At 34.6% G+C, this 18,856-nt stretch overlaps 2 protein-coding genes across 4 annotated transcripts; one reads left to right on the plus strand and one right to left on the minus strand.

The window, feature by feature from the left end:
- Window positions 1–6,040: 6,040 nt before the first annotated feature.
- Window positions 6,041–12,557, minus strand: LOC122041217 (adenylylsulfatase HINT3-like). 3 transcript variants are annotated; one of them, XR_006128898.1, is made up of 8 exons: window positions 12,150–12,557; window positions 10,434–10,489; window positions 10,250–10,307; window positions 9,290–9,356; window positions 8,485–8,540; window positions 8,346–8,399; window positions 7,195–7,622; window positions 6,041–6,711 (listed from the first exon to the last, which is right to left on the minus strand). XR_006128898.1 is itself a non-coding variant. In XM_042600830.1 (7 exons), the coding sequence occupies exons 1-7, from the start codon at window positions 12,405–12,407 to the stop codon at window positions 8,185–8,187; spliced, it is 660 nt and encodes a 219-aa protein (XP_042456764.1). In that variant the 5' UTR covers window positions 12,408–12,557; the 3' UTR covers window positions 7,923–8,184. The 3 variants fall into 3 exon arrangements, 2 of the variants coding, with proteins under 2 accessions (XP_042456764.1, XP_042456765.1); XM_042600830.1 differs by lacking the exons at window positions 6,041–6,711; window positions 7,195–7,622 and adding an exon at window positions 7,923–8,295; XM_042600831.1 differs by lacking the exons at window positions 6,041–6,711; window positions 7,195–7,622 and adding an exon at window positions 7,923–8,271 and having other exon boundaries at window positions 12,150–12,553.
- On the plus strand, window positions 6,374–7,474 carry LOC122043703 (protein FLOWERING LOCUS T-like). The gene is made up of 4 exons (XM_042604298.1): window positions 6,374–6,565; window positions 6,640–6,701; window positions 7,108–7,148; window positions 7,248–7,474. Exons 1-4 carry the CDS (start codon window positions 6,374–6,376, stop codon window positions 7,472–7,474), a joined length of 522 nt encoding a protein of 173 aa, XP_042460232.1.
- Window positions 12,558–18,856: the final 6,299 nt, after the last annotated feature.

Genomic DNA, 18,856 nt, shown 5'->3' on the forward strand with positions numbered 1-18,856 from the left:
ATAATAAATTTTACGAAGAACGGAAAATTATATGTATAGTTGATTTTGTAACAAAGAATATATAATATAATAAAATATTAAAGTAAATTATACATTAAAATCTTCGAATAAATAAATTTTTGTTACATTATCTGAACTAAGCAATATACTCTTAATAACCTAAATATGATGATTATCTGAACTAAGCAACATACTCTTAATAACCTAAATATGATGATAATTTAGAAGGAGAGGAGATTAAATTAGAAGAAGATGAATTATTGGTAATCTAAATAATGCTTCCAATTACTAAGCAAGACAATGATAGATAGTGATTACTACATATTATTTTCAAAACTAAATGTGAATCTCATTAAAAATTTACTTACCACTGATGGAGATAGCTTTGAGCACCTTGTCCCTTAAGAAATGATGGACATTCTTTAATAGTATTTCTTCACACAAGAATGACACAAAAACATTATTCATTCTCCTCTAGCATGTCTCTCAATTGGACTAACAGGATCCACCATCGTACGAGACGGAGGGATCCAAGATAAGGATAACAAAATAAAACCCAATAAAAAGGCCTTGACAATGTTCTTTTGGTTGACATTTGTAATATGATAATAATAATAATACTATGGTAAGTTAGAGAATATGATTATACGTTTGTGTGGGGAAAAAAATAAAGATTTTTATTTTTATTTGTTTTACCACACACAAGAATATTTATGTAGTCCTAAACCTTTTGCTAAAGAAGAGGGGAAAATGCTCGGCTTACTTTATCATTGTTTGAGAGGAAGTTGAAAGGGATGGAATGACCTTTTGTTTTACTGGGTGAAAAATGCTCAAAGCCTACAAATATCCAGAGATGGCAAAATCCTCTTAAAAGAAGATAATTTACTGAACCGCGTCAACTAATTTTATTATTATTCATCTCCTGTACCTCAGTTTAAAATACTCCAATCACGTAGTTACGCGTATTTCCAAAATATCCTTCTTCTCAATGTATTTTTATTTATGTCCTCGTATTGATAGTATAAATTAATAAAAGTAAATTTTAAAATTTATAAAAGTTCGACAAGCTCATTGCCACTGGCCAACACTAACAACAAGACTCTTTTGATTAAAAAAAATATTAAACTTTTAAAATTTTAAATGATGTAGATCCATTCATCAATTTTATGAACGAAACTAGATGATATATCTACATATCTCCGAATAAATTAAAATTAAAATTAATGTACTCCTAATTTTTTTAATGTATCTATATCCTCATATATATGAATTCGATAATGTAAATTGAGAACGTTAAATTTTCAAATAAATAAAATAAAAAATTAAAGATACACTCTTAATTTAATTTGCTATTAACGAATTTAGATATTTAGATATGAAAACATAAACATATAAAAGAGATTTCTAGATTTACATTTTTTAAATTTGGAGTTATATGGAGTTCTTTCAGTCCATTCGTCAGTTTCAACGAAATTAAACCTATTAAAAAAGAAAGGGTATTTCAGGAATACACTACACGACTTGAGTAATGGCGGATCTAAGAGGGAGCGGGGGTGTGATTGAGCATCGTTTTGCTCCTGAAAAATTCCATTAATATACTGTAGTCCGAAAGACAATGAGAAAGAAGATAAACTCTAGCTCTCTTCTTTAAACATCCTCCTCATTTTTTGTCTAGATCCGTTACTAGACTTGTATTTTAAAACACACGGTACGTGAAATTAAATTGCCGCCTTTTAATTGATTTGATTCTTAATGTTAATTTATCCAACAAATCATATTATTTTTTAATTTTTATATTAGATAAATGGTCTCTTTTTTTATTATTTATCTATCGGGTAATTTCATAATACAATTTATACGCCCTCCAAAAAAAGTCAATCGTCAACCTATTCATTTTTAATGAGATTCAAATTTCATCTTTTTATTTGATTGTTCTTCTAAATATTTTACCAGTACCAGATCCACGGGGCAATTAATCTGATAACATATAGTTTTTTCATAGCAAAGAGTAAAAATTTAATAAAACTGAATTAACTGAATTGAACTGATCAAATTATAAATTCAGTTTTTGATTTTTTTAAATTTAGTTCAATTTTAATTTAATTTTTATAATTTTATTAAATCAAATAAATCAAATAAACCGAATATTTAACTGAATAAATTGAATAAAAATATTAATTTAATTATTTTTTATTTTAAAAAATAATTAATTAAATAAAATTTAAATTTAATTAATTCAATTTTAAAATTTTAATTAATTCGGATAAAAATTGATTTAATCGACATTTAATCAATCCAATTTATTTGATTTTTATAGAAAAATTTGGTTGATTTAATTAGTTTAATTTTATTTATTTATTTATTTATTTATTTTTATTTATTTAATTTTTAATTTATCCGATTCAATTGGTTCAATTTTAGCTGAATGCTATCCGTGTAAAATAAAATACTTCCAACTATCAACAACTGTCTGAGAAAAACTACTATTATAACTTGATTTTTCACTTTAGCTTTTCCCTTTTTTTGGGAACCTCTCAATTCGAGCAGTGAAAATAATCTCTTAAAAAAATTGTAATAAAATTGTATTCAATTCAATATAATCAAACTTGCATGCCCTGGAAAATAAAACAGCGGTTAAATTTTTTAAATAGTTAATTAAATATCTAAGAGGTGAACTTAATTATAGCATATTATACAGATTTTCTTTCCGTGATAACTTTAATAACGCTAATGGCTTGGAGAGATTTCGATAAGTCTTGATAGTTAATCGAAAATTTTCATGCAACAGATTTGATCATCTTCATAATTAATCGATTTAAAGAGTTAGATATCTAGATTATTAAAAAAAATAATTTAACTCTTCTCAGGGACCTTATAGTAACAAGAGCACTGTGCATGAGACTACCTATTTTCTTATTTTTATCTTCAAATTTTTAAATCTGATCATGATTTAGAACTGATAGTTCGATGGTTCTTTATCCAAGATGATTACTATTTACGATTTAAAATTGTGGGTTTATGATTATCTAAGATTAAAATTATTATATTAAAAAATAAATTTATAAAATAATTTAGACAGTGATTATTAAGAATAAACATATAGTAAAAGCACTATTAATTAGTTATTAAATAAAATTATTTATCTATTATAAATTAAAATTAATGAATCTCTTACTCTTCTTCTAGTTATTAAAAATAAGAAAAAAAAAATAGCCCAGTGCACACGAAACTCTTGTCATACGAAGTCAAGGAAAAGATTCATTGTACGTAATCTTACTTTATTTTTTACAAGAGACTATTTTCAAAATTCGAACCCATGACTTTTTAGTCACAAAATAATAATTTTACTATTACGTCAATACTCCCCCGCATCTAATACTTAAAATCTATTGATTAGTTATTAAAAAAAATTAACTAACATATTAAAATTTTAATAATTGTAATCTAGTTGGTTAGATATCTAGGGTTCATCTGAGAATCCGGGTTCGAGTTCTAGAACCCTGCCAGACGGGTTAATGAACCCTTGAATCTTAACCAGCCTAGTACTGTAGTACAGTGCAGACTGGTTATAACCCGGGTCAATGGATAATCGATCCGTTGACTTGGTCTGTTAGGACCCAGCCCATGAGGAGGTTTACTCAATTCTCCGGTCCCTGGACAGGTAATGTTTGGCTTCCAACTTCGGCATTATCCTGTTCAAGCCAACTAAACTAGAGTTAAGAAGGCCTGGCCACTAGCCGTGGTTAACGGTATCTGATGCATATCTATCCATACAAATCGAGGAAGCTCTACAGAACAAGTTAAATCCTTTTGTTCTCCATCACTGCATTTGTTTAGAAAACTGAAAGAAAGAAAGAAAGAAGAAAGAAAGAGAAAAGTAGTAAATGGATTCCTTCTTGTTTTGCATGACGTATGGATTCTTAACCTTTACAAAATCTCGTCCATTATTCCCATCCGAGGAAAGCATTCAGTGCTGAGATCTTTTAGAAACTAAGTAATAGTGATGCTGACGTTGTTTTACTAGATAAGGCTCGTAAAAGAGTAAACGTTAAGTTCCAATCGACAGACTTTAAATGACTTTGATTTAATGATAGCAGATGTAACAATATAATTGTTAAGATAAAAAGATGAATTGAAAATTTTAAATATTTAAAATTATTTTTATAAAAAGATAAAATGATTGATAAAGATATCTATACCAATAAAATAATTAACATAGAAGAGAAAGTCATGCATTTTTTGTGATTATAGAGTACGTTTAAAGTTTATTTTTTTTTATATAAAATGATGATATAATCTATTATATTATATGAAGTTGAATGTTAAATTATGAAGTGAATACTAGTAAAAACTGAAAATTATAGAGATGAAAATATTAAAATGTATGAATGTACAAAATAAAATAAGAAATAAAAATATTAAAAAAAAGTCAAACTTGAACTTATTAAGGTAAATGATATAAATATATATTTAGACGATTAATAAATATTTTAATCAGACAACATGAGACCGTATTAAATATACATATTAATCACGAAAGAGAAAATTTAAAGACAACTTAATTAAATTAGAAAATATAATAAACTTTAATTAAATATAAATAATAATATAATAGGTGATCTAGTCCAATAATATAAGAGAATTCACATAATCGACGATCCTATTTAGTGGGATAAAGACATGACTAGTGTTGTTGTTGAGAGGATAATTTGTATATGCATATAAACTAAGCAGTGATGAAATGGTATTATAAGAAGCCTTTGGTGCTCATAATCCACGCAGTATTAAAATTTTACACGCGATCACATTTCCTCATGGCACAGACTAGTGACGACTCCTCATGGCCCAATGATGTAACAACCATTATAGTGAAATGCCGAAGTAAATACCTCCCTTATGTGTTAGTCATTATTCCAAAGACTAGTAGTTGCCCATGATTTACCTCCTCCATATTGGTCCTGGGACGGATTGACGGAAACGCTGGGGGCGAATGTATTCACCTTTTTTTTTTGCCACCATTATAGTGGAATTTGGTAAAGATTGAATTCCATCATTGTTAGCACAAGCAAATCCACATCCAACAACTAACTTCTGAGATTTTTTACCCCATTGAAGAAAAATATCCTACAGTGTTGTAGCTGATATTTAAACCGAGTGTTTGGGAGCCAGTAGAATGCTTTAACACTCACCATGCCTGCGGCGTGGTTCTTATTGTAATGAATGGATAAATCATGTATAAATAAAAAATGCTCATCATCATTATTATCCAAAGTTGCTTAGATCATCAAATTATCAAATCTTTCCTCATTTCACTTTTTGTGTACATGGTTCCTTAATATATAAAAAAACAATTCTCATGCTAATGAATCAATCCAAATCCAAAATTTTACTTATTAGAACAATATTTCATGCGTTGGATGAACTCAAGTAGCAAAGAGCCAAAAGTGAGATGGGCAGAGATATGGTATCTTTACTAGTGCAGGAAGAGGGGCTCCCTCTTCTTGCCTCTCTTTGCGTTTGAGCCTTTATATTCTCAAAAAAGGTCAAAAGCAAACAATTGTTTTGAGGGATTCTCTAGGCCAATAAAATGCCACTCTTCACTCATTGGTAGGGTTGTAACTGAACTGAAGCTAGTGAACAAACTTGATGTTTGATTTGATAAAATTTATTATGTTTGCTCAATTGTAAAAGAATATATAAAATAAACAAATTTAACACTAGTGAGTTTGGTTTGTACAAACAATTTATGAATAAATTTATTTATTAACTTATATTAAATTTCATTATTAAAATAGTATATTTTTAGATTTTTTTAATGTCCTTTCTATATTTAGTATTAATAAAACTTTAAAAATAAAGAAATAATATAGATTATATGAATAGATAAAAATTTAACATAAATTATAAGGATAACAACATTGATAATTGAGCTCAATTAGAAGCTTGAACAATATTCATGAAATAATATTTATGAAGAAATTTGAAACTTAAACCAGCTTGATAAGTAAATAAATAAGCTTGAACACAGTTAAATTTGACTTAACTCAACTTGTTTATATCCTCGTTTCCTCGTATAGAGATCACAACTCCCCTTATTCTAGGCATGGAGCACTCGAAGAACAAAGGTCAAAAGCCAACCACATTTGGCCTCCTTCCTAGCACCACTGTTTTAAAGGGAGCCAAATCTAAAGATTTTATTCACAAGACCACTAACCCTAACAAAATTCAATTCCCATTACCTCACTCCACATTGTTCTCCCCACATTATACTAATCTCATATTCCTAGACCAACATTAGCCACTCTATATATAACAGTTCCATCTCTCATTGTCATTCCCACCACAAGTTCAGTCTCTCGATTCACCATCGATCATGTCGAGAGATCCACTTGTAGTTGGCAACATTGTCGGTGATGTATTGGACCCGTTTGTTCAGTCTGCTTCGCTCAGAGTGCTCTACAACGGCAAAGAGCTGACAAGTGGGTCGGAGCTCAAGCCATCGGTGGTGGCTAACCAACCGAGGGTTGAGATCAAGGGACATGACTCTAGGGCTTATTACACTCTTGTGAGTGTGTTTCTCCACTCAATTAGGTCAGGTTGCATTGAGTTTACTGACCTTGATGATGATGTTGTGTTCAGGTGATGGTGGATCCTGATTCACCAAGCCCCAGCAATCCAACCAAGAGGGAGTACCTCCATTGGTAACACCACCTTCATAAGTTTCAAGGCAAATTTCAATTAGGACGAAAATCAAAATGACGTTCTTTTTTATTGGAATCGTTAAATTGTCAAAAATATAGAAACTATAATTCATAACTACTACAACATTCATCTCGTATATTGTAGTAGCTATAAACTATAGCTGTTATAACATGAACATTTTAGTTCTAATAGTTATGAATCTTAGTTACCACACAGAAGTATTTTTAGAAAAAATAAGATGAAATATCCTTTTGATAATAAATAATAAATGATAAATGAAAAAGAATACCAATATAACAATTCCAATAAAAAAAAGAGTATCCTTCTAATTTTTGCCTAAATATATTTACCTATCTAAAACTGATGGATTAGGATCTGATAAACTCCCTTAAAATGTTGACATAGGTTGGTGACTGATGTCCCAGAAAAATCAAATGCAACTAATGGTGAGTAGGAAAGCAATGCTAAGGGCTAAGAGTGTATATTTCTCACCTTTTGCCAAAGGATTGAACTCTGATCTTAAGATTGATATTCATTAGTTGCAGGAAATGAGATTGTAGCCTATGAGAGTCCCCGGCCAATCGCGGGAATCCATCGGTTTGTCCTCGTGCTATTTCGGCAATCCATCCGGCAGACTATCGATGCGCCGGGATGGAGGCAAAACTTCAACACCAGAGATTTCACAGCAGTCTACAACCTCGGCAATCCAGTGACTGCAGTGTTCTTCAACTGCCAAAGGGAGAATGGATGTGGTGGAAGAAGGCATGAATAGAAACTAGCTAGCATCTGCTATTGAGTTTTGGATACTGGATATTGATCGTATGACCACCTCCAGTGTTCATCTCTCACATGACTCTTTTGTTTGATTGATGAACAGGTATCAAGCTGTCAGTGGATGGATGAAGTGATCTTTCTTCCAACTGCAATTGTTTGAAGATAATTGAAGACGACCTCACTGCAACAATGCAAAATGTGCAATATTTTTTTCTCAATTACATAAAACAAACTATGATATGCGCACTCAGTATTTCCTCACTGTTCATGAGTGTGTTTACTTTTTACCAGTTCAACTGTGTAACTGCAATTGAATGTTGGAAATGCTTCAGCATCAGAATCTTTAGGAAGGTTGACTTAAACATCAAATCTGTGATATCTGATTCATTTCTGAAGACTAATATTGTATGACAGTTATATTGAAACATTCAGAAATCAATGATAGATGATAGTTGGAGCACACGAGATATTTGCTTGGTATGTAGCATTTTCAACAACATTATTACAAACTTAAGATATATTTAGTCATCGTCATTATCAACTATTCTGGGTCGGATAGCATGAGATATATTCAGCGCCGGCACTAATTTGTATAGACAACAGCAATGGCATATACAACGTTCTGTGCACATTGGGTACCAAGATGGAGATCCCTATTTTTCAAAACTCTTTGGGAGTATCTATTCAGAAAAAAAAATAAGGTTCATTCTAGGCCTGCGAAGAAACTAGATCCCGAACAGTATTCACCAGATCAACTATTTCCTGGTTTGATTCAAGGGGCTGTCTACGAAAACTCTGCATGTTGCAAGTGTAAAAAGGCTTGATAAATGAAGGTGGTTAAGTGATCAAAAGAGTTTATAGGTTCTTACCTCAGATGGCCATAGCTTGTCTCCAGCTTTTCGAGGGATTATGTGGAAGTGAGTCTGCAGCAAGCTTAGGTTAAATAAGGTAACATATATCCATTGCAGTTGAAAATCATCATCTATAACACTCATGTTCAGTACTAACATGAAATATTACTTGTCCAGCTGCTGATCCATTGTTGACTAATAAATTAAATGAATCTGCAAAATTCAAAAATTAGTGCACCCGATAACTACAAAAACGCAGATCTTCCAGCAGGTGACATTTTACATCATTCTTCCACACAGACAGGTGGCATCTAGAAGTGGAATAGTGTGCTTCACAAGGATGAATAGCTTGGGACAATTGGTCCCAAGGTGAGAGGTGGATTGCTGATGATCAATTCAGCTAATAACTTTATATGATATTTGATGCTAATTAAACCTTTGGGTGATTATAATTTCAAAAATATTCTAAAACAATATATGATAACAAAGAAGAAAGAAGTTTGGCTATTTCAAAAGTACACTAAGCAAGGAGAAGGAACTATCAAGAATAGCAATGGAAGTATTCGAATTTGAAAGAGCAAAAACAAAATGCTGTCCTTTGATGCTAAATAGAACATGAGCAGAAAATTGCACAACTAATATACGCAGGCCAATTAATTGAAAACCCTCTGTATTGTACGTATTACATGAATCTATGATGACCTAAGAGAAGTTAAATGACCAAAAAAAGGTAATGAAAAAATTTGAAGGAAAGAGAATTGGATCTAATGCACAAATATTTCCTCAATGAAACATCCAAGGGTACCATGATCTAAATATGGTTCGCCAGATCCTCAAGGAGAAACCCAGTTTCTAAGAGTAAGGATAAGGCTAAGAGGAAGAAGAATAATAAGCAACACAGAAAAGAATATTTACAAAACCCATCATATACAGCAGACATCTTTTTAATATGTCCAACCTACCACTTTGAGTAGCTTTTCTTATACAATTGCTAAGAATTGGTATCTTTGAACACATGGCAGCTACCACCTGCATTGAAAACATAGCACTACTAAAAGAGTAGAACGATGATGTTGATTTCCTATATCTTTTAATTTCAATTAAATCATAGTGGGAAGTTGTTTGCACCATGAAAATATAAACAATTAATACTACAAAAGGCTGGATTATATTACATTGGCATATGAAATAATGGGAAAAAGCAATGTAAGGAGGTACAAGTCTTCAAAATACATGATACATAGGTGTCTAATATTCTCAGCCAAAGGTATTAAGTGCAGAACAAAACAGAGAGGGAATTATTGAGCCCTTGACTCAATATTTCCAAAGAACTATTCTCTAGTTATAGATCAAACTCCAGAAATTTTGATAAGTAAAAGCAAAAAAGATTAGCAATTGATTATCAGGGAAAATCACGGTGGATTATGTAAAGCCCAACTACACTAACAACATTGTAGAATCTCAAATTAGTAGAAAGCAATAATTATTGAAGGTATTTAGCATGCATCCTTATTGATACTGAAAATGCATGCTATTCATGTGCAACTACTGTTTGCGTTGATAACTCTAAAGGGCTTCAGTTCTGATGAACAAGTCAAACTGCAATGCTACCCAAGTAAATTGCAGAAAGAAAATTTCCCATCAACTCTATTGCAAAGTCATCTGCCAAATCCTTCGGACAGTGGAAAACAAGAAACCAAAGCTAACATTAGATATCCCTGTAGTTAGACTTGTGTAACTATAACTTCTAACTTTATAGCACAGGAACAAAAATATGAAAGTGATGCTCGAAGGAGGATTCATCTAGTTAAAAAAGCATCTTGTGCAGGACAGTTTGGTTTTCAGTCAAATAAAAGTTATACCCAATGCTACCGTAAGATGCAAGGATTACAAGTGATCACAGAAGGACACAAGAAACTCACAGCAGGTGGTGTTGCTTCCAATGAAGGAGTATGTGATTTTGGAATGATAAGGGAGTGCCTGCAGAATATCAATTGCTATTTCCTTATTTCAATTCATTTAACATTTAGGAGAAAGGATGGCAAAATTTGAGAAATCATGTAGCATCATAAGAGAGTATATCATAAAACAGAAGAAATACTTTACCCAAAAGTCAAAGGATTAGAATCCAAAATACACATGCATACATCATCTTCATAAAGCTGCAAACAAAATAAAAGTAGCAATTACGCCATGACCAAAATATCAAAAGCTACAAGGTAAAAGGATATTTCTAACCTATTATCAGTAGATGGATTACTGAGATGGAAACCCAAGCTTGTGATAACAGACCAAGAATAACAAACATGAAAGATTAAAGGTTCAAAAGAAAATGAATCATAAGTGAATTGTTTTTCAGTATTTCGCTGCTGCTTTGGTTTCATCTCTTTATATTTCCACTATATTCTTTATAGTTCAGCAGACTAGAACACGAACTGTACCTTCTCCTAATAATTTATGCCCAATAGAAAGCGTATTGATATTTCCTAAGGTTCAGATAGAAATTAGGATAGTTTAATAAATTCACTAGTAAGTTTGACTTAAAAAGGTTAAATAACCAGATTGTCTTGTTGAACCGGAATCCAAAGCACCAAAATTCCCAGAGTAACAATGTTGAAACCGAAAATACCCCTTTTGCTAAATCATCTTTAAATCCTATTTCGATTATTTGCAAGAGCACAGCATATTGCAAATTTAGAAGATTCCAAATACTAAGGATCGAAACCAGTTTCTACTTTCTATGGGTAAAAGAATGGATCTGGGCTGTTCCTAAAGTAGCTATTACTGTTTTCTGGAATCCTTTAAGAAAAGGTTGTGTAATAGAGGATATCATTGAGGCACATTCAAAGCAATTTCTGGATTTTTTTTTTCTAAGTGTTGTGATAAAGATGAAACTAACTTATTTTGGGTATCATATAAATTTCTTGGCCTGATGTCATGGTAAGGAAAAATTCAGTATGTCCAAACTACCCCGTGCAAATCAAGGTATAGTTTACTTCTTTATATAAAGAATAATTATTTCTTTTGATAGTATTCTCTCTAACATTACAAGACATTTCTTTGTTGGTGGAAGCTATTGGACATCTTATTTATTGTTAAACTCACAAATTGTGTGAATATCTACCTAAAGCTAGATCCTCAAATCATTAGTAGATTATATACCATATGTATAGAACTAGGTAACAATCTCAACTTTGTTATTACTTATCATCGACCAATGTTATGAACTGAAGCTAAATATTAATGGGAGGTTCTCTACATGTTCCCTGAGTAGGGTTCGATGCATATTACTATCATAGTCTGTGTGTTTTTTGCTTCCTACTAAAATGAATTATAGAACTCTATTTCTCTCTCAAGTGGTATAAGTTTCTTTGTGCGTGGCCCATCCATAGTAATAGTATATTAAATCTCCATTTTATCTATTAGGCCTCTTGGAAAACTTAAAATAAGAACAAAATATTTTTTTCCATCATGATCAGACGTTCAATTTCTCCATTGCTAGAACTTATAGTACCTGTATTAGACTTCGTAATCATGTCATTCTAGCTAATCTAAACTATAAATCAATTAGACAACTACAAAATAATGACTCTCCATATTAGATAAAAACAAAAATGTTGGCCCCAATTAACATTCGAACAAAGAGTAACACAGAAATAGAACAAACATTTCTGAAATAAATGATAAAAAAAAAAGATAAATAAACAACATCGGCAGGAATTCCAGGATCCAGTACGATGAACTATCATACAGCATCGCCCTTTTACAAAGAGAACTGGCATCTGAAAATCCAAAAGGACCAAAGAAAGAAAAAGGTTATACCATGAATGCGGGGGATTCCCCACGGACGATCCGGCAAAAGACGCATCCCTTTTCCCCACCCAGCTCCGCCTCGGCATCCGCCTCGGCCTCGCAGCTGGAAGTGGCCGAGCAAGTGGATCCGCATGGCCGAGGGGGAGGGCTGTGAGAGGCCGAGGCAGGGCCGGGCAGATGCAGATGGGATGAGAGGTCGGAAAGGCGGCGCTGCGCCATAGAAGAAATCAGCGGCGGATATCGGGCTCCGGCAGACTGCCGTCGCATGCAATGAGACTCTCTGGTTCACACGCAGCCGCAAAGTTTGAAGTAGTCCCCAAGTGGTTGACTAAAATGCCTCCGGGGGTGTTTATTTGGAAGGGGAAGCGGTGTTTAGCGGTAGCCAAAGGACCGTCATATTCACCGGAAGATCGTAATGACAAATTTGGATTATAGGTGATCGTCAACTTGACTAGAGGGCGCGTCCGTCAATAATTGATCGCTTGCCGGTATAATAATTAATTTCTTGTGGTCTAAGATGAGTATAAAAGAGATAAATCATAAGTAATTAATAAAGAAAGAAATTATGATTAACTATTAATCATTAGCATAGATAACTAAAGTAAAAAAGAAAAATATACTCGGACGCCTATAAATTGATCTAAAATTTTCATGCAAATCTAAACATTTGCAAACTAATTTGTTTGTTTAACTCCCTAACCTACATAGAATTATCAACTTGTCCTTGTTTTAAATTAAAATGTTCAAATATTACTTATTTCCCTCCCAACTGTCGACATACTCTCTTCCTTGACTTTGAGCCTCCGTGACTTCAAGTCATTGGCGACGTAATCCCCGACTTCCCCTCTAAATCATCAGCGACAACCTAATCTCCCCTTATTTTGACCCTAAAGTATCTCCATCGACGTTGAAGGTAGAAATCGAAGAACCGGCATAATCTTACTTTCACCTTCAACCTAAGAATCATTGGTAAGTTATAATTTTCTGCAATAGATTTTGACTAATTTGTTATTCTTGTGTGAAAAATTAAAGTTTTAGGTCATGAATGTTTTAGTTCATGAGTGTTTTCAATTTTGTGAGGTTGAAGTTGAATAAAATTTGGTTTAAAGAATGAGATATGTGGATATTTTGTAGTGATTATAAATAAACAGAATATATTGGTCCCTTATGACCAACAAGAGGGGGGGGGGGGGTGAATTGTCTTGTTAAAAAAAAAATATTTTTCTCAACTTGATCGGGCTTTAAAACAATTACACACTCAAGAAATATTACAGAATAAAGGAGAAGTACGAGATAATCAATTTACTTGGTTAGCAATCAGAGGATTGCGACTCCAAGGCAAATGAGCTCACTATGAAGATCTCCTTCTTGAACGAAACGTCAGAGGCAGAGAAACCTCGTAAAAGAAAATTAAGCTGGTAAATAAGAGAATTGAAGTACAGAATGTGTTTTACAAAAAGGAGAAGATCATGTCTCTATTTATAGTCCATTGGTCGAAAATGACTGTTTGCTGACATGACATGGTCCGGGCACCTGGACCCCTCTCCGGGTGCCCCTAGCATGACAACTCTTATCGTTTTGCAAATGGCTATGCAACGGAGTTGGGATAAAACGTTATCCCTATACGGGCTCCTGGACCCACTTTGAGCGCTCAAACCCCTGCTGATGTCGATCCACAACACCGTAGAGTCGAGGTGCCTTGGCTAGACCAAACTGGTCCGGACGCCCGGAGTAGCTTGGGGCGCCTAGACCAGAGTCAACTCCATGTTGACTTTCTGTCCGGGTCTTTCACTCTAGCTCTGCTCGTTTGGGTAATTTCAGCCATCCGGAATAGGGCTCACCCTTTCGGCCTTTTCAAGCAACCTTCCCCTCTGGTTTTTCGTCCTTCGGAAACGCCACACACTTCCTTCTCGTTCGCCAACATAGTCTTCCGCAACACCTCGTCCCTTGAACCATCGAGCCGTCGACTCTCTCCCGTGCAGTCTTTTTCGCTATCTGCGTCTTTCGCTTGTCTTCCTGTGCTCCTAAGTTACTGCACACTTAGGCACAAGACATCAAAAGATAACAGGACCTAACTTGACTTGGTTGATCACATCAAAACTATCACGGGGTACTTACAATCTCCTCCTTTTTAATGTGAGCAAGCCAAGTTAAGTTAGGGTAAATTAAAAATAAATAATAGTGAAATAGTAAGTACTTAATATGTAATTAATAACATTTAAAAAAAATTATCCCTCCCCTAAACTTAATCTTTAACTCTCTCTCCTTGATCACATTAAAAATAGGAAAAATATTGGAAAATAATTTGGAAATAAATCTGAATTAATCTTTAAGGACAAAAAAATTGACGAGCATTAAAAATAAACTTTAAATTTGGAAAATCTGAACTTTTACGATTTATAAAGTAGTTTTGGAATCGATTGGTTGAATCGATAGTGAAATGATATAGGGAACACTACTCTTAATCATTCCTAGTTAAGTATTAATATTCAGGGACAATTTTAATGTGACGAGATTAGCATGTAGGTCAACTCGATGACTTGATCTCACAAGTCATGGATATGAAGATATCAAGTTGACACATGGGTATGCATTGGAGAATGTATACTGAATGACCCGCCATGAGAAAGTATCATGGATCGTTATATGAGTGTCATATACTTTCTCATGTGGCTATTAGTATGACTACTAGTCCTTGGACCTGAAGTCACCATGATTCCCTATATAAGGAGTTACGTACTTTGGTTTCGTCAAACGTCACCCGTAACTGGGTGGACTATAAAGGCGATTACTAGGTATATAACAAATTATGCAGAGGGATGTGAGTGATGTAGATGGAATCTATCCCTCCTATATGATGGGAGTGACATCGATATTCTTGATAGAGTGAGACCACGAAGTGCATGGCCATGTCCAAATGAGTCAATATGAGATATTGAGCTCATTTGATTGAGTGAGTCTACTTGGAGTTCAAGATTTAGATTGATTAGAGGATGACACGGTCTATGCCTCATATTGATCAATCTAGATGTCTAGGATAGAAGGATAATGTCATATATTGTGAGGAGTCGCAATTAGTAGTCACAAGGTGATGTTGGATCTCAACATTCTTATAACTTGGGTAGTAATGATGTGTTGCTAGATACTGCTCATTACTTATGCTTCTAAATGGGTTTAGGAGCATTGCCAACGTTATAAGAACCTATAGGGTCACACACAAAGGGCAATTAGATGGAGATTAGGTTCATTTGATGTACCTAAAGGATTAGGTTCATGTGATGAACCAAATTAGATTAAGAGTAATCCAAATTGAGCTAATTGAGTTGGACTCAATTTGGTTCATGTGTTAAGTGAGTCTAATTTGGACTTAAACTCATTTAATTAATTTAATTCAATGAATATAGATTCATTAAATTAAAATTGACTTGAACCAATGGTTAGATTAGATCAACCAAGGGAGAGAAGTGGTCAAGTTTGACTTGACTTGAGAGGAAGATGAAGGGTCAAATTTGACTTGACCATTTGCCACCTCATTGGTGAGTTGGCAAAGAGTGAACCAATGATGATGCTCCACATCATCATGTTTGCTTAAGTGGGATGCCACCTCATGGGAGTTACCAAGAGTTGTGACTCTTGGTATCCCATGGAGGTTACAAACCTCATGAAGTGGCCGACCACTTTTAGTGTGGAATGAGTTGTTTTCATTCAAGTGAATTCATTTCTTCTTCTTCCTCTCAAGGTTTCTTCTCTCCCTCTCCTCTCCATTGCCGAGACCTTGCATGAGTGCTAGCACACTCTAAGGTTTCTTCTCCATCTCTTGCTTGTGTGGATACACATAAAGGAGTATCTACTTTGATACTCTTGAGATCCGGCAAATATTTGGACGAGCGGGATTACGCGAAGGGCTTCGCATCAAGGGTAACCTCCTTTCCTTTGTAGATCTAGTGTAGATCTAGGTTAGAGAAACTCGTACACGAAAATTTTGTTTTATAAACTTCGCACGGATCCGTGGCATGGGAATTTCGGGGTTTCCGCAACGCAAAAAGCAGTTTTTGCGGTCCAAAAAACCTAACAGTGATATCAGAGCAACGTACGAAGCTTGTACGAGTTTTAATTTGTATTTTTATGAAAATTACAGATCTGTGAATTTATGTAAGTATGTGATTTTTATAGTTTTATGGGTAATTTTCTCGTAGAAGCGAAGCACAAGTGTTTAGACACTTGTAGGCTTCGACTACCGAGAAAATATTTCCGAAACGACAAGGTTTCACCCCAAATCATTTTGGGACAGCGGGTTAAGGCGCTGTAGGATCGCTTAGGAACACTCACGATGGTTATATCGTGGGTAGGGGTGCTGCCCCTGACCCCGCAAGGGGCTTCGTTCCGCGATTGCGCCCGAAAATCGCTAAACGGAGCCGCTAGGAATTTTTTCTCATAAAAATTGTAGAAAAATTATAGAAATTTATAGAAATTACATAATTTAGAATTATGTATTATTTTGTGATGGTCATGGCCCAAAAGACCCAATTATATTGGAAAAATTGTGTTGTAATTCATATTATGGCCTGCGTGCCATTTTCTGTGATGTGCGTTTTGTATATAATACGCGACCTGCGCGTCGTGCCTTTCCTATTTTTATTTCATGTTGTAAATTAGTTTAGACTTGAATGTAACTTGAGTTTCACTTTTGTAATGTACAAAATGGAGCGGTGGAAGGTCCACTCGAGACGGAGTTACGAGGAGGGCGCGAGTAACACAAGGTGGTCAAAGGAAGGAGCTTGAGAAGCTGTTGACCTTAGGTTGACCATCCGATCTTCTCATTGGCTTAAGAAGATCGTAGTAGGGCCATGACTAATCACAAAACATTTAATTAATTGCTTGTGTATGTATATGTGATGCATGCTAGAATAAGTAATTAATTAGCGCCTTAACGATTCGATTCTATTAATCGCGTATATGATACACCTCGACGATTAGATTAGATCTAAATCGCGTACATGATGCACCTTAACGATTAGATTAGATCTAAATTGCGCACATGATGCACCTTAACGATTAGATTAGATCTAAATCACGTATATGATACACATCGACGATTATATTAGATCTCAATCGCGTCAACTCGAAATGCCTACCATGCCGTGATACATACCACTACCTCGATCACATGTTGTTGTTGAATCTGCCAAAGCAGAGCAACACATATTATCTTGGTAGGGTACGGAGGGACAATTTTGGTCCCGCCTATCAACGCATGGGTCAGTACAACTCAATTAGATTGAGTAACTAGTTAACTTAATTGGATCGAGTTTAACTATAGGCATTTTCCAATAGTTGGTAGGTCAAAATCACATTTATATTAACTCTTGGGCGTATTAGCCAAAGCTAACTCAAGTTTTAATATAAATGTGGATCTTGATCCTATAAATAAGAGTTGCATAGAGATGTAATTGGTAATTAGTTACCTACCGATCATACTAAGTCTTGGGCGATTTAGACAAAGCTAACTCAAGGCATAGTATGATGTGGATCTTGTCCCACAAAATTATAGCTGATTGGTTAGAATCTAGTAAGTGTGGTTTGACCACATTACTGACTTGATTCTGCAAAAGTTCTATAATTCAGTAGGAGCATCATTTAGTTAAAGGCCTAATTAAATGATAAAAGGAATATGATATTTACTTTCTACTTTAATTTCTGTTGTACATTGCCATGACGTCAAATACGAACTCTTTCTCCCTGCGTTCTGTCCTTAAGAAGGACAAGCTCAACAGAGCTAATTTCCTAGACTGGTACAGGAATCTGAGAATCATTCTCACACAAGAACATAAATTGTACGTTCTGGAGCAGCCCATTCCGGAGGCACCTCCTACCACTGCCACGCGAGCTGACCGAGATGCTTACAAGAAGCATCAAGATGATGCATTAGATGTGTCTTGTCTCATGCTCGCAACCATGAACTCTGAGTTTCAAAAGCAACAAGAGTTGATGGATGCTTATGATATGGTTGAACATCTTCGTCAATTGTATCAAGGACAAGCAGGGCACTGGAAGAGGAACTGCACAGGATACCTGGAAGATCTTAAGAAGAAGAGAAATAAGATTTCTACTTCAGGTATACATGTTATAGAAGTCAACCTCTCTATTTATTCATCGTGGGTATTAGATACCGGATGTGCTTCTCACATTTGTACTAATGTACAAGCGCTGAGACATAGTAGAGCATTGACGAAGGGCGAGATAGACCTACGAGTAGGCAATGGAGCATGGGTTGCTGCTGTTGCTGTAGGAACTTACTATCTATCTCTACCCTATGTGCTTGTACTAGAATTAGATGAATGTTGTTATGTGTCTGCCTTGACTAAGAACATAATTTCAGTTTCTTGTTTAGACAAGAAAGTGTTGGTGCGGGAAGCATCCGACGATCGAACCTGAGTTTTGATAATAGCAAAGGATTCAAAGTTAAGGGTTGTTGTAATCTAACATGGTTGAATGAGTATTTCAGGAAAGTCCTAGCTGCGGTTAGGCAAAGGGAAAAACCCTAGGGGGTGGTAACCCTAGGTCATAGGGGGTGGTAACCCTATGCGGAAAGTCTTGGCAGGTCGATGGCTTCAGGCAAAAGTCCTAGGGGGTGGTAACCCTAGGTGGAAAGTCCTGGTGTCGCGAACCAGGTGAAAGTCTGGACTAGCCGGGAAGCGGATGTCCAGCAGAAAGTC

Source organism: Zingiber officinale, chromosome 2A (assembly GCF_018446385.1).
Source record: "Zingiber officinale cultivar Zhangliang chromosome 2A, Zo_v1.1, whole genome shotgun sequence".
NCBI classification, from domain to species: Eukaryota; Viridiplantae; Streptophyta; class Magnoliopsida; order Zingiberales; family Zingiberaceae; genus Zingiber; species Zingiber officinale.

What these genes read in the sequence shown, in the direction of transcription:
- LOC122043703 (XM_042604298.1), top strand. Translation starts at nt 6,374, where the DNA reads ATGTCGAGAGATCCACTTGTAGTTGGCAACATTGTCGGTGATGTATTG. An exon ending in AAGAGGGAGTACCTCCATTG is followed by an intron (nt 6,702 to 7,107) that starts GTAACACCACCT and finishes ATGTTGACATAG; the next exon opens with GTTGGTGACTGATGTCCCAG. An exon ending in AAAATCAAATGCAACTAATG is followed by an intron (nt 7,149 to 7,247) that starts GTGAGTAGGAAA and finishes CATTAGTTGCAG; the next exon opens with GAAATGAGATTGTAGCCTAT.
- LOC122041217 (XM_042600830.1), bottom strand. Translation starts at nt 12,407, where the DNA reads ATGCGACGGCAGTCTGCCGGAGCCCGATATCCGCCGCTGATTTCTTCT. An exon ending in GGGAATCCCCCGCATTCATG is followed by an intron (nt 10,490 to 12,149) that starts GTATAACCTTTT and finishes TTTTGTTTGCAG; the next exon opens with CTTTATGAAGATGATGTATG. An exon ending in TCTAATCCTTTGACTTTTGG is followed by an intron (nt 10,308 to 10,433) that starts GTAAAGTATTTC and finishes GATATTCTGCAG; the next exon opens with GCACTCCCTTATCATTCCAA.